Raw genomic sequence first — 14984 nt, forward strand, 5'->3', positions numbered from 1 at the left:
AAAACTAATGTAAATTTTTAAAGTACTAATAATATTGCGCACTATTATGCACTTTTTTATTTGGCGTTCACTTAGTGTGCAATTAATTTGTCTACGAGATTTTATTCTATTTTTAAAATTTTAAGTATTTAAAATGGATTAAAAATCATGTCTATAGCCAGAGTTCCCATCCCCTGTTATTTTATACGAGCCGGCCCGCGGCATAACATACGCCGCTATTTAGTTGTTTCTAATTTTCAATAATTCATAATTTGTGAATTCGACAGTACCAACGCTGACACTGAAAATATTTCTTTAAAACACTATAAGTAGCTCGTTAAGGACCATAACCCCCCCCCTTCCTTCCCTCCCCCCCTCCTCCCCCCCCCCCCCCCTACGTTTAAAATCGTTGGCTCTGCTTGTAAACATTTAGAGTGAACACAGCTCACTAAAACCATGTAGGGGTGGGGAGGTAGGGAGAGGGTTTGCAGCTTGTTTTCTAACGGCTCGAAGAAGAGAATTATATATATAGATAAGAATATTCGAGAAAGTTTAGGGGAGATTACTCCCAGTTTTTTTTAATTTTTATATTAGTTTATCTATTATAAAATATAGTATGTTTCAATTTAAGGGTCATCTATCTATGACTTCCATAATTGAGTCGGTTATAGGCTGTTCCAACTCAGTGTGTGGGGAGAAGGGTCCACGCTGTACCTTCCTAACTGCAGTATGCTTGTAGGTTATCAAAACAAAATGCTGTTATCATGTAAACATCATGTATATCATACATTTACACTTCTGTGCTCGCTTTTAAGCAACAGATCTTTACTGTTGTTAATTAAACATTATCACAATTTTAGAATTGGTAGATTTTAGCTGTTAAGGGCTTGATTTGTTTGTGAATTGATGTTGGTTCATGAAATTATTTTTCATTTAAAAAAGGTTATAGTAGTAGTGGATGTAGGATAAAATGGTTACTTTTATGCCAATAATGGTCATGCCATTTATTTGTTTGGAGCCAATATGTCGGGAGTCATTTTGTCGGTAGCCAATATGTCGGGAGCAAATTTGTCGGGAGCCAATATGTCGGGAGCCCATTTGACGGTAGCCAATATTTCATGAGCCCATTTGTCGGGAGCCCATTTGTTGTGAGCCCTTATGTCGGGAGCCAATATGTCGGGAGCCACTATGTCGGGAGCCAGTATATCCTGAGCCTATTTGTCGGGAGCCAATATGTCGAGAGTCCATTTGTCGGGAAATTTATATAATTTATATAGAAAATATATACTTTTAACAGTGTCCGCCCCCCCGAAGAAAGTTTACCGCCCCCCCCCCCGAAGATTTCAAGTGCCCCCCCCCCGGAGAAAAAGGTCTGGAAGAAACACTGGTCACGAGTCAATATAACGGGAGCCCATTTGATGGGAGCCAATAAGTCGGGGCCCTTTTGACTGGGCTATTTTGACTGGGTCGTTTTGTCGGGGGTCAATTTGACGGGGTCATATTAACGGGCCGTTTTGACGGGGCTTATTTGTCCCGGGCCGTTTTGACAGGGCATCGTATTAATTGCAAACTTATTTAAAAAAAAGAAAAACTGAAAATGCAAATGTGTAATTAGAGGTACTTTAATTTTCCATCGGCGTGGTGGGCTGGTGGCAGTAGAGCTGAAATAAATTTGGGATTTCAGAAATTGAAAGATAAATTTGTAATATTTTACTACGTGACAATCATGTACAGACAGTGTTCTAGAATAGTAACTACTTTGAAAATACATTTTATTACTAAAACAATTCTAAGGTTTTTGAGATTTTGCGTAAAATGTAAAAACTATTACAAGTGTTTCTAAAAAATTGAAATATACTTGTTTTTAAAACTATTTTATACACTTAATTAACTGTAACAATACTTACAATAATACTATTTTTATATTTTATGCTAAAAATACTAGTTGACTTTGAGCATTTAATGTTTAGTTGTTTCCCTTGGAATTACGTTTTCCCCCACTTTAGTGTTTATAAGGGACATAACTCACTGTCACTATTTATATCTCCCGCTTAAATAAATTAATCGCGCAATTTTCAATAAAATGGTCTTAGTGTTCAACGGCATGACTCCACTCTTTAAGACTAGACAGAGGCGTAGCGGGTGGGGGGGGGGGGGGGGGGGTGGGGGGACACCAACGTTAATAATTTACTACAAATACAATGATTTTCCACTTGATTTAATAACTGTTAGAGTTAGTGCCCTATATAGGAAGCAGAGGCGTATCCAGGTTTTCGTTGTAGGGGGAGCGAAAAGAGCAAAAAAAAGGCGCCGAATTTTTAACACGTTCTATATACGTGTATTATATATATATATATATATATATATATATATATATATATATATATATATATATATATATATATATATATATATATATATATATATATATATATATATATATATATATATATATATATATATATATATATATATATATATATATATATATATATATATATATATATATATATATATATATATATATATATATATATATATATAATTACTAGCTGTATGTCATTACTTCGCTGTGATGTAAAATAAATTGAAAGTAGCACTCTGAAGAAATAAGAAAAAACACACGATGAAGGCCGACAAAACAAAAATTGTATCAATCTAAACAATATATATATATATATATATATATATATATATATATATATATATATATATATATATATATATATTGTTTAGATTGATACAATTTTTGTTTTGTATATATATATATATATATATATATATATATATATATATATATATATATATATATATATATATATATATACAATACAGCCAAAAACAACGAGCGTTACACAATCTGTTTTTGTAATTCTTGTAAACAAAATTTCTTATATAATAATTCCTGGGAAATTATTTAAGACAAGTGAAATATGGGAAATAATCACTCTCTTAATTTAAATATGTATATATCTACACATTTAATTATAAATGTCAAAACAAATAAATAATTACTTTAGAATATAATTTAACTGCGCAGTAAAAAAAATAGGTATGAAGTACTCTCCAGCCTGGCAGAGGATACAGTAGAGGAAACAGTAGAGCAAAAATGGCTAGGAATACAGGAACTATGGAAGTCAACATGCACTGACATATTGGGGAGAAGAAAAAATGAACAAAAAGAATGGATCACAACAGAGACATGGGCCAAAATTGAAGATAGAAAAGAGATAAAGCAGAAGATTAACAAATGTAAGGATGAAAAAGAGAAAATAAACCTCAGAACACATTATTGTGAAGTAAATCGCATGGTCAGGAAAAGTGCAAAAGAAGACAAAAGACAGTTCATACAGGAGATGATAGAGGAGGCAGAAACTGCGGCACGACAAGGAAAAATGAAGAGGCTCTATGAAGTAACCAGGACACTATCAGGTAAGAACATTAATCCCAACAAACTAGTAAAGGATAAAGTAGGAAATATCTTAACATGTGACACAGAACAGAGAGACAGATGGGTACAGCACTTTGATGAGATTTTAAACCATCCTCTCTCATCAAACATCCCGGATATACCACCTGCAAATCACCTACTAGATGTGTGTACAGATCCACCCACAAAGTTAGAAACAATAAGAGCAATAAAAAGCATGAAAAATGGCAAAGCCGCTGGCCCGGACGGCATCCCACCAGAGGCACTCAAGGCAGACCCAGCCATATCAGCAGACATACTACATCCTCTACTTAAGCAGATTTGGGAAGAAGAGATAATCCCATCTGACTGGAAACTGGGATACCTGATAAAACTGCCAAAGAAGGGAGACCTGACACAATGCAACAACTGGAGAGGGATAATGCTTCTTTCAGTTCCAAGTAAGTTGCTGACAAGAATCATCCTAGAGAGACTTAGAGATGCCTTGGACAAAAAGCTGAGACAAGAACAGGCTGGTTTTCGTCAGGACAGGTCATGTACTGACCACATTGCCACGCTGCGCATCATTATCGAACAGTCCCTTGAGTGGCAATCCCCTTTATACATGACCTTTGTCGACTTCGAAAAGGCGTTTGACAGTGTGAATAGAGATGCTATCTGGAAGTTAATGAGCCACTATGGAATACCCAAATAATTTATATCTATCACACAGAAACTATATGAAGACTCCACCAGTCAGGTAATACGCAAGGGAAAGCGAACAAAACCATTCACGGTGACGACGGGAGTAAGACAGGGATGTATGCTATCGCCAATGATATTCTTAATGGTAATCGACTGGATCATGCTGAGGGCCACAAAAAACGACACAGGAATCCAGTGGAGTTTCACAAAAAGGTTGGAGGATCTTGATTTTGCCGATGACATCTGCCTACTATCTCATAAGCATCAACACACGCAAGCCAAACTAAATCGGCTGTCTGAAGAAGCCTCCAAAATTGGACTAAAAATCAATAAAAACAAAACAGAGGTCATCAGAATCAATAACAGCCAGGACCTGCCGATACAGCTAAATGGAGAAGATTTACGAGAAACAAACACATTCACATATCTGGGAAGCGTGATCAATAAGGACGGGGGAGCAGACGAGGACATAAAATGCCGTATCAACAAGGCTAGATGTGCCTTCAACTCGCTGCGCCCGATGTGGAGGTCCATGGCCCTGTCACTCCGGAGCAAAATTGGGATTTGCAACACAAATGTTAAGGCAGTGCTACTCTATGGCTCGGAGACCTGGAGGGTTACGAAGACAAATACTGATAGGCTACAGGCGTTCGTAAACAAATGCCTACGACATATACTCAAAATAAGATGGCCAGACAAAATATCAAACGAAGACCTGTGGCAAATTTTAAAGCAACAGCCAATAGAGAAAGATATTAAGGCCCGAAAATGGGGATGGATCGGACACACGTTAAGAAAAGAAAAAGAAAACATCGCAAAACATGCATTGGACTGGAATCCCCAGGGGAAAAGGAGGGTGGGCCGGCCAAAGAAAACATGGAAAAGAACGGTTGAGGAAGAGGCAAAAACAGCTGGGCTCTCATGGGCACAGATTGGAGGAGCAGCCCAAAACCGAGCCCGCTGGAGATGTGTGGTTGCAGCCTTTTGCTCCCCAGGGGCCATAAAGGAGTGATGATGATGATGATGATAATAAAATTGTTTAACACTATTCGTGTTTACAAAATGTTTTTGTCTATAATCAGAATTTAATATATCGTCATCATAAATGCTAAAGCATAACAGCAGAATGAAAGTTTTAAAAATCAGAGTTGGTATAAAACCACGCTTTTCGATATATTAGATGAACATTCGGAGTAACAGCCTACATTTAATTAGTTTTCGGTCTATTAGTTCAGATCATATAATTTTATTAACTACTGATTCTTTGTGTTCTTTATAGATCATTTTTTAACATAGTGATAGGTATTGGTTAGATCACTGTATTGATCACACACCTTTTTACTGGTAATTGCAAAAACAATATTCACAGAGTTTTACGTTTAAAAAGCTAATCTGGCGGCATGGTACTTTGGTACATCATTACGCGTTTTTCTACATGTACTTAACAGATCAGATCGGGGTGGGTTGGGGGGGGGGTTCAACTTCATTCACCACTGTCCGGTCACTTTAGGTCAATTATCCAACCCAGTGTATACCTAGGTGTGACATTAATGTCGCTCTACACATTTGTGGTGGTGAGGTGTGTGTGTGTGGGGGGGGGGGGGGGAGATAACCAACCCTGAGTGAACATAGCGTCAGTTTTTAGATGACTGTTCTAAACATACATATATAAGTAAATTTAAATAGAGGGGCCACATCACTTGTATTTGTTTCTGTATTGTAATTTTTAAAAAATTAATCACACGATTCAAACTGTATATATAAAGTAATTATGTGTGAAGTTTTATTTATAACATTTTCTAATTCAATTATTCGTAAGCAAATACATTATACAGTTGCCTTAAACTGAACACCCCTCTTGCCAAGTGGTACTACCGTAGAGGTTTTTTAAACATTGCAATGCATCGTAATGGTTATTTTTAGAATGGCAAACTGATGCAGCTGTTAATACGTGTTGTAAACGTAGACACTACTAGACTAGTACAATAATGCTTAATTGCTGCATGAAAAGAAATGTTGTGATTTACATATATATGTGCCGACCAAAAATATTTTTTAACAAATATCATTGTTTAAAACTTTGAGTTTAAAAAGTTTCCAAAAAGGCGCCACTTTGCTGAAAATGGCTAGAGGGGGAGCGGCCGCTCCCCCTGCTCCCCCCCTGCGTACGCTACTGATAGGAAGACTAAAGTTTGCACACATTGATGCATTTCGACTAAAAGTTAGGGGGGGGGGGGTTGACACCAAATACACTGTCTACCGAGGTGGATTGGAATGAAACAACATTGGAAATTTACAAATCTACATATCGTTCGATCAAGCTAATTATTATACAGTAACCTACGTGTGTGTGTGTGTGTATGTAAGTGTGAGTGTGTGTGTATGTGTGTTTATGTGTGTGTTTGTGTGTGTGGAGGTGTGTGGAGGAAGGCGACTGACACCAGTAGAGCAATAGTTGTACATTTGATTGTGCTTAAGTAGTTGATTTGTTATCTATGATGTGTGATATGTTTAATGAATTATTATCTCTGTCCCTATTAAAAGTTGTGTGATACGTGGCTAAAATCAATGTATATCAATTCACGTATTTTGTCTTTGTCATAAATATTTAAATACGAAATACATTAATTGAAAATATTTTCTTTTTCAATTACTATTTAAATGTGCGTGTTGCGATATAACCCAACTTTTGATATGTATTAATCCAAGGGTAAATAAAATAAGCTAAACAGCTTGAAAGACGAAAAAAAAACTTTTGTATCTCCTAGCACCAGAGAGACAATGTTTACCTTTCGTATCTCCCAGCACCATGTGAGAGAGACAATGTTTACCTTTTGTATCTCCCAGCACCAGAGAGACAATGTTTACCTTTTGTATCCCCCAGCACCAGAGAGACCATGTTTACCTTTTGTATCTCCCAGCACCATGTCAGACAGACAATGTTTACCTTTTGTATCTCCCAGCACCAGAGAGACATTGTTTACCTTTTATATCTCCCAGCACCCTGTCAGAGAGACCATGTTTACCTTTTGTATCTCCCAGCACCAGAGAGACAATGTTTACCTTTTGTATCTCCCAGCACCAGAGAGACATTGTTTACCTTTTATATCTCCCAGCACCCTGTCAGAGAGACCATGTTTACCTTTTGTATCTCCCAGCACCAGAGAGACAATGTTTACCTTTTGTATCTCCCAGCACCATGTCAGAGAGACAATGTTTACCTTTTGTATCTCCCAGCACCAGAGAGACAATGTTTACCTTTTGTATCCCCCAGCACCAGAGAGACAATGTTTACCTTTTGTATCCCCCAGCACCATGTCAGAGAGACAATGTTTACCTTTTGTATCCCCCAGCACCATGTCAGAGAGACAATGTTTACCTTTTGTATCCCCCAGCACCATGTCAGAGAGACAATGTTTACCTTTTGTATCCCCCAGCACCATGTCAGAGAGACAATGTTTACCTTTTGTATCCCCCAGCACCAGAGAGACAATGTTTACCTTTTGTATCCCCCAGCACCATGTCAGAGAGCCAATGTTTACCTTTTGTATCCCCCAGCACCATGTCAGAGAGACAATGTTTACCTTTTGTATCTCCCAGCACCAGAGAGACAATGTTTACCTTTTGTATCCCCCAGCACCAGAGAGACAATGTTTACCTTTTGTATCCCCCAGCACCATGTCAGAGAGACAATGTTTACCTTTTGTATCTCCCAGCACCATGTCAGAGAGACAATGTTTACCTTTTGTATCCCCCAGCACCAGAGAGACAATGTTTACCTTTTGTATCCCCCAGCACCATGTCAGAGAGCAGTGATTTGCTGGGCACCGACCAGAACTGCCGGAATCTTCTGGCAGCAGGGGCGGCTACTCTAGCGGGCGTGGCGGCAGTGGCCTACCTCTTGTCCAATCAGAATCGTACGACCCCGGTCAAGCCGCCCATTGACCTGAATAACCAGTCAGTCGCCATAGATGGCAAGGTAGGCGTTGTTGTCATGGTAACCACTGATTCGGTTACTGCAAAATCTGTCTCGGAAAATTTTGGACTTAAAAATTAATTTCAACACATTGGGCTTTTAGTTATGTTGACGTTCAGTGTTTAGTGGGTTTTTTTCTAACAGTTATCTAGTGATAACTAACGCATGCATTTTGTTTTATTCTGTACGTTCTTTTAAACTTAAGAATAGAAAAAGATGTGTCAATATGTAATACGTAAAATAAGCTATGAAACAGCGTGGTCAGGAACTAGAGCGCACTACTACTTACCCGCCGGTCTCGAGTTCGGATCGCGGGCTCGCGTTTGTACAACGTCCCTGAGTACACCCAGCTCTGATGAGTACCTGGCTTATGTTAGGGAAAGAAAAGCCGACAGGACATAAAACTGACCACACTATTCATTAATATGTCGAGGTCAATGACACCGGTGAACTCTACTTCATCTACCCTTATGGACCGCTTGATCCGAAAGCGTAACTAACTTACTTATAATACCCTCCTTAAAAAGATGTAATGTTGAGCAATGAATGTGTAGTTTTGAGGATACTAGAAAGTGATGCCTTGGTTCCTGATGAAAGTGTAGTTTTGAGTGTACACAAAGTGATGCCTATGGGACGGAGTGGTCTAGCGGTAGAGAGCTGGACTGCTAACCCGTAAGTCTCGAGTTCGAATCCGTGTTCAAGTCAGTAAACCGTCCCCGAGTCCACCCAACTCTGATGGGTACCTAACTCACGTTAGGGAAAGTAAAGGCGGCTGGGCATAGTGATGACCACACTATCTCTTCATATGCCGAGGTCACAGAAACAAGTGAACTCTACCAAACTTGCCCTATAGACCGTCAGGTTTGAAAAGGGAAAGTGATGCCTTGGTTCATCATGAAAATGTAGTTTTGAGGGTTCAACAAAGTGATGCTTTGGTTCCTGAAGAAAGTCTAGTTTCGAGGGTACACAAAGTTATGCATTGTTTACTAATGAAACTATAGTTTAGAGGGTACACAAAGTGATGCATTGATTCCTCATAAAAGTGTAGTTTTGAGGGTCCACCATATGACGCCTTGGTGTAAAGTCCAGTTGTGAGGCTACAACACATGACGCCTTGGTGTAAAGTCTAGTTTTTTAGCTACAACACGTGACGTCATCCTTCCTCAGCCTGAGCACCGCGCCTCCAGACTCTGCAAGTCACCTGACTACTTCCAGAGGGACACGCCCGTCAAAGACTGTCACGTGGTGTTTGACGTGCTGGAGAGGGGCAAGCGGGTTTCTAGTAAGTTCCTGGTTACCTGACCTGGTTCGTTCAGTAAGTTCCTGGTTAGCTGACCTGGTTCGTTCAGTAAGTTCCTGGTTACCTGACCTGGTTCGTTCAGTAAGTTCCTGGTTACCTGACCTGGTTCGTTCAGTAAGTTCCTGGTTACCTGACCTGGTTCGTTCAGTAAGTTCCTGGTTACCTGACCTGGTTCGTTCAGTAAGTTCCTGGTTACCTGACCTGGTTCGTTCAGTAAGTTCCTGGTTACCTGACCTGGTTCGTTCAGTAAGTTCCTGGTTACCTGACCTGGTTCGTTCAGTAAGTTCCTGGTTACCTGACCTGGTTTGTTCAGTAAGTTCCTGGTTACCTGACCTGGTTCGTTCAGTAAGTTCCTGGTTACCTGACCTGGTTCGTTCAGTAAGTTCCTGGTTACCTGACCTGGTTCGTTCAATAAGTTCCTGGTTACCTGACCTGGTTCGTTCAGTAAGTTCCTAGTTACCTGACCTGGTTCGTTCAGTAAGTTCCTGGTTAGCTGACCTGTTTCGTTCAGTAAGTTCCTGGTTAGCTGACCTGGTTCGTTCAGTAAGTTCCTGGTTACCTGACCTAGTTCGTTCAGTAAGTTCCTGGTTACCTGACCTGGTTCGTTCAGTAAGTTCCTGGTTACCTGACCTGGTTCGTTCAGTAAGTTCCTGGTTACCTGACCTGGTTCGTTCAGTAAGTTCCTGGTTACCTGACCTGGTTCGTTCAGTAAGTTCCTGGTTACCTGACCTGGTTCGTTCAGTAAGTTCCTGGTTACCTGACCTGGTTCGTTCAGTAAGTTCCTGGTTACCTGACCTGGTTCGTTCAGTAAGTTCCTGGTTACCTGACCTGGTTCGTTCAGTAAGTTCCTGGTTACCTGACCTGGTTCGTTCAGTAAGTTCCTGGTTACCTGACCTGGTTCGTTCAGTAAGTTCCTGGTTACCTGACCTGGTTCGTTCAGTAAGTTCCTGGTTACCTGACCTGGTTCGTTCAGTAAGTTCCTGGTTAGCTGACCTGGTTCGTTCAGTAAGTTCCTGGTTAGCTGACCTGGTTCGTTCAGTAAGTTCCTGGTTACCTGACCTGGTTCGTTCAGTAATTTCCTGGTTACCTGACCTGGTTCGTTCAGTAAGTTCCTGGTTACCTGACCTGGTTCGTTCAGTAAGCTATCGGTTACTTAGCGGTACAATTAATTCTTGGTTACTTAGCTGTCCGGTTAGTTTTTGGTTACTTGGTCATAGAGTTAATTCCTGGTTATTTAGTCTTCGAGTAAATTCCTGGTTACTTAGTTCTCGAGTAAACTCCTGGTTACTTAGTCTAAGTAAATACCTGGTCAGTTCAGTCCATTTCGTTACCTGGTCCTCTAGTAATTTTCTAGTTACATTACCAGACCGAATCAAATCTCTCAATTGACAACTCGACTGACTAAATTTGGGAAAAATCACGTGAGCAAATTAGTGAAGGAAGAAAGTGACTGTTAGAAGGACAACGAATAGAGAAAATTACTGACGTACCTTTTAGAGAAATCACCGACATATCTGTTATACAAATATATAGGCAATCAAAAGAGAGAAGAAATGTGTTAGTGGGTTTTGATCTTCAACCAGTTATTGAACTATAATTAGGTGTAACACTAATTACTATTTGAATCCCCAGATAACGGACCTTGTCTAGGTGCACGTACGGGACCTAACAGAGAATACGAGTGGATGACCTACCAACAGGTGCACGTCACAAATCACTCACATGATACTTACAGAGTTTCTTCCAGGCATCTCTTCGGGGGGGGGGGGGGCATTCCCCCGAAGAAAGTCTCCCCCCCCCCCCTCCCCGAACGAAATGGAATTTATAAAGAAAAAATATACTTTTAACAGTGTCCGCCCTCAATTTTAGTCCCCCCCCCCCCCCCCCCCCCCCCGAAAATTTAAAGTGACCCCCCTGAAAAAAAAGTCTGGAAGAAACACTGATACTTCTTGGTTCAATACTCGATTTTCCTCGTTTATCCCATCCTGTTGTTTAACCTGTCCTGTTGTTTAACCTGTTGTTTAACCTGTCCTGTGTCCATTTGCAGGTGATTGACCGAGTTCTTCAGTTCGGTTCTGGTCTAGTGCACACGGGTAGTCGCCCTTCCGGTGAAACTTTTGTCGGAATTTTCGCAACCAACAGACCCGAGGTGAGATTTTTATCGCAAATCGCGAAAAAAAAATGTTTTCCTACAACTGATTCAGGCGATTGTGTTAGGTTGTTAGTGGTATTGTGAATATCAGGTTTAGGGGTATGGTCAGAATTTGTGATACGGCTTGGCTGGGTGAAGGAATAGTGTTAAAGTTGACATAAGCAACTAATATAATTGTATAGTATACTGAGATTATTAGATGATCGCCCCTTTTCAAGATTCCATTATTGAGGGGTTATCGGACCCTGTAGTACAAGTCCCACCCAGAAATTATTTTTTGTGTTTTTGTGGTCAATTCAGGATTCTTGAGTCAAGTGATATATTTGGTACCTGTAACAGGTGATATATTTTACCCGTAACAGTTGATATATTTACCTGTAACAGTTGATATATTTTACCTGTAACAGTTGATATATTTGTTACCCGTAACAGGTGATATATTTATTATCTTTAACAGTTGATATATTTAACCTGTAACAGTTGATATATTTTACCTGTAACAGTTAATATATATTTGTTACCTGTCTCTGATGATGCGCAATAGTTTGACCACAGTAGCCATCGTCCACCCACTGGATCTTAACGAATTAAATAGACAATAGCAGGGGTGCCCGGCATAGCAAGGCACTGACAACATTTGTTACGTGCTGAATATTTAGAATATAATATGTTAATTTATGTCATAGTCTACCAAATTATTGCTCACATATAAATCAAGTAAACCACCACAACATAATGTTTCCCTTCACAGTGGACGATAGCAGACTATGCGAGTCAGGCATTCTCTATGGTTCCAGTACCCCTGTACGATACCCTGGGACTGGACGCCTGCAAGTTCATCATTAACCAATGTAAATATAATCAATAACCCTAACACAAACATTCATCATTAACCAATGTAAATATAAACACTTCCGCCAAGTTCATCATTAACCAATGTAAATATAAACACTTCCGCCAAGTTCATCATTAACCAATGTAAATATAAACACTTCCGCCAAGTTCATCATTAACCAATGTAAATATAAACACTTCCGCCAAGTTCATCATTAACCAATGTAAATATAAACACTTCCGCCAAGTTCATCATTAACCAATGTAAATATAAACACTTCCGCCAAGTTCATCATTAACCAATGTAAATATAAACACTTCCGCCAAGTTCATCATTAACCAATGTAAATATAAACACTTCAGCCAAGTTCATCATTAACCAATGTAAATATAAACACTTCCGCCAAGTTCATCATTAACCAATGTAAATATAAACACTTCCGCCAAGTTCATCATTAACCAATGTAAATATAAACACTTCCGCCAAGTTCATCATTAACCAATGTAAATATAAACACTTCCGCCAAGTTCATCATTAACCAATGTAAATGTAAACACTAACCCTAACCCACACGCTCAACATTAACCATGTAAAGATTAAACTCCAACACATAAACTTCCATACACACCATAGCCTATCTATCCCTAAACATTTTAAATAATTGCAAGCAAATAAATTGGTTGTGTAAATATCTAAACTCACATCAAACAAACATTGTAGACACGTCTAGGTACTCTACAAAAATCGTTTTCTCATGAAAGAACTTTTGAAAATTCGACATTAATCAAAGTTTTTCTAAAGTTTAATTTGTGTCTGTTCTTATCATTATCTATACCACACGTAAAAAAAACAAAAAAGATAATAAACCTCAGTTATATACAGATTAACAGCTTACAGAAACTCGATGCTTTGTTTAATTTGAAATCACTTTACTAATTACAAGACAGCTAACGATTTAAAATACGCCAAAGTGCAGTCAACATAACAGCTCGAGATACTTTTAAGTCCTTAAATACCTGTTGTACGATAGTTACATTTTCAAATTCCTAACGCTAAAAGTACATTTACTTTTATTTCTTGACAAAATATACAAATTGAAATTAGATAATGAATTTGATAAAAATCTAACGAAAATAGATCAACGATTGCTTTTGATTCGTTCTACCAAGACCCTATCAAACTAAAAGTATAATTAATTTTAGGGCAAAATCACATTAAAAAGTTATAAATCACTTCCCCCCACCCCCCACCCTTCCACACACATCAGATGTTTATAATTTAAATATAAGTTAATAAGTTATGAAAAATGCCCCATATAGCAATCATTAAGAACTAATTAATTAAGTTGGAATCCGCCTTGATTGACCAGGTGCTATGGAGGTTGTTGTCGTGGATACCGAGGCCAGAGTGAAAAGTTTGATCACCCTGAAGCCTGACCTGCCGTCACTGAAGCGTGTCATCATGATAGAGGCCATGACTGACCAGCTCAAGGACGCTGTGGAAAAAGCTGGACTGGATTTTTTCAGCTTTAATAAAATGTTGGTAAGTTCGTTTGTGCATATATTCGATAGTTGTGGAAAGTTGGACTGGATTTTTTCAGCTTCAATAAAATGTTGGTAAGTTCGTTTGAGCATATATTCGATAGTTGTGGAAAGTTGGACTGGATTTTTTCAGCTTCAATAAAATGTTGGTAAGTTTGTTTGTGCATATATTCGATAATTGTCGAAAGATGGACTGGCTTTTTTTTCAGCTTTAATAAAATGTTGGTAAGTTTGTTTGTGCATATGTTGATAGTTGTGGAAAGTTGGACTGGATTTTTTCAACTTTAATAAAAATGTTGGTAAGTTCGTTTGTGCATATAATCGATAGTTATGGAAAGTTGGACTGGATTTTTTCAGCCTCAATAAAATGTTGCTAATTTTGTGCATATATTCGAAATGATGAAAGAACCTAATAGTACAGTTACTCTACGTATACATGTGATGTCCATTTCTTCCTCAGGAACTAGGGAAAGCGTATCTCAAAGATCCTATTGTAAGTTTTTTTTTTTTTCTAACATTCATTTGATAGTGAGTGCTACGGAATAATTGTCCACTCGCATGAATGCGTGAGGATTACTGTCTGAAATTAACACAAACGAACCACCCCCATCCCACCTCCATCATGACATCTATTTCACGCTAACATCCAGTCTTCACAGCCTCCATATAAATGACATCTATCCAATGTCCGCAAACATTCCTCTATCTTCCCACTATTGACATCTATCCCATATTTCTCACCAGGTAGCCAAGCCTGAAGATGTCTACTCTATAATCTACACCAGCGGAACCACAGGTAACAAAATTCCCCCCCCCCCCCCTCCCTTGTGTTGGTCACATCTTAACTGGCATTCTGCCTACATTAGGTTCCCACTATTAAACTGGACATTTCTCAGTATCGTTATGTTGTATACGTGTTCCGTCTAGACATGCCAGCAGAAGGGAGTTGTCTTAACGTGTTGCTTACCAACTTACAAAATATTTAGGACTTTTAACATGATTGTACGAAATGTGTATAATCATGTTAAAATGTAAAAATACTTTCAGTTTTAAATACTTTTTTTTTAAATTTAAGCTTTTTAATTGC

At 38.7% G+C, this 14984-nt stretch overlaps 1 protein-coding gene across 2 annotated transcripts in view; it reads left to right on the forward strand.

Annotated features, from left to right (window-relative positions):
- LOC131930320 (long-chain-fatty-acid--CoA ligase 5-like) overlaps positions 1 to 14984 on the forward strand; it is a 36847-nt gene that overhangs the window by 10707 nt on the left and 11156 nt on the right. For both annotated transcript variants that reach the window (XM_059286740.1, XM_059286741.1), the window contains exons 2-9: positions 7889 to 8072; positions 9237 to 9351; positions 11002 to 11069; positions 11417 to 11518; positions 12273 to 12372; positions 13726 to 13898; positions 14358 to 14390; positions 14642 to 14693. In XM_059286740.1, coding sequence (XP_059142723.1) covers positions 7893 to 8072; positions 9237 to 9351; positions 11002 to 11069; positions 11417 to 11518; positions 12273 to 12372; positions 13726 to 13898; positions 14358 to 14390; positions 14642 to 14693 — 823 coding nt within the window. In that variant the 5' untranslated portion in view covers positions 7889 to 7892. The remainder of the gene's footprint in view (positions 1 to 7888; positions 8073 to 9236; positions 9352 to 11001; positions 11070 to 11416; positions 11519 to 12272; positions 12373 to 13725; positions 13899 to 14357; positions 14391 to 14641; positions 14694 to 14984) is intronic.

Source organism: Physella acuta, unplaced genomic scaffold (genome assembly GCF_028476545.2).
Source record: "Physella acuta isolate Inbredline_101_S28 unplaced genomic scaffold, ASM2847654v3 ptg001756l, whole genome shotgun sequence".
Classification (NCBI taxonomy): Eukaryota; Metazoa; Mollusca; class Gastropoda; family Physidae; genus Physella; species Physella acuta.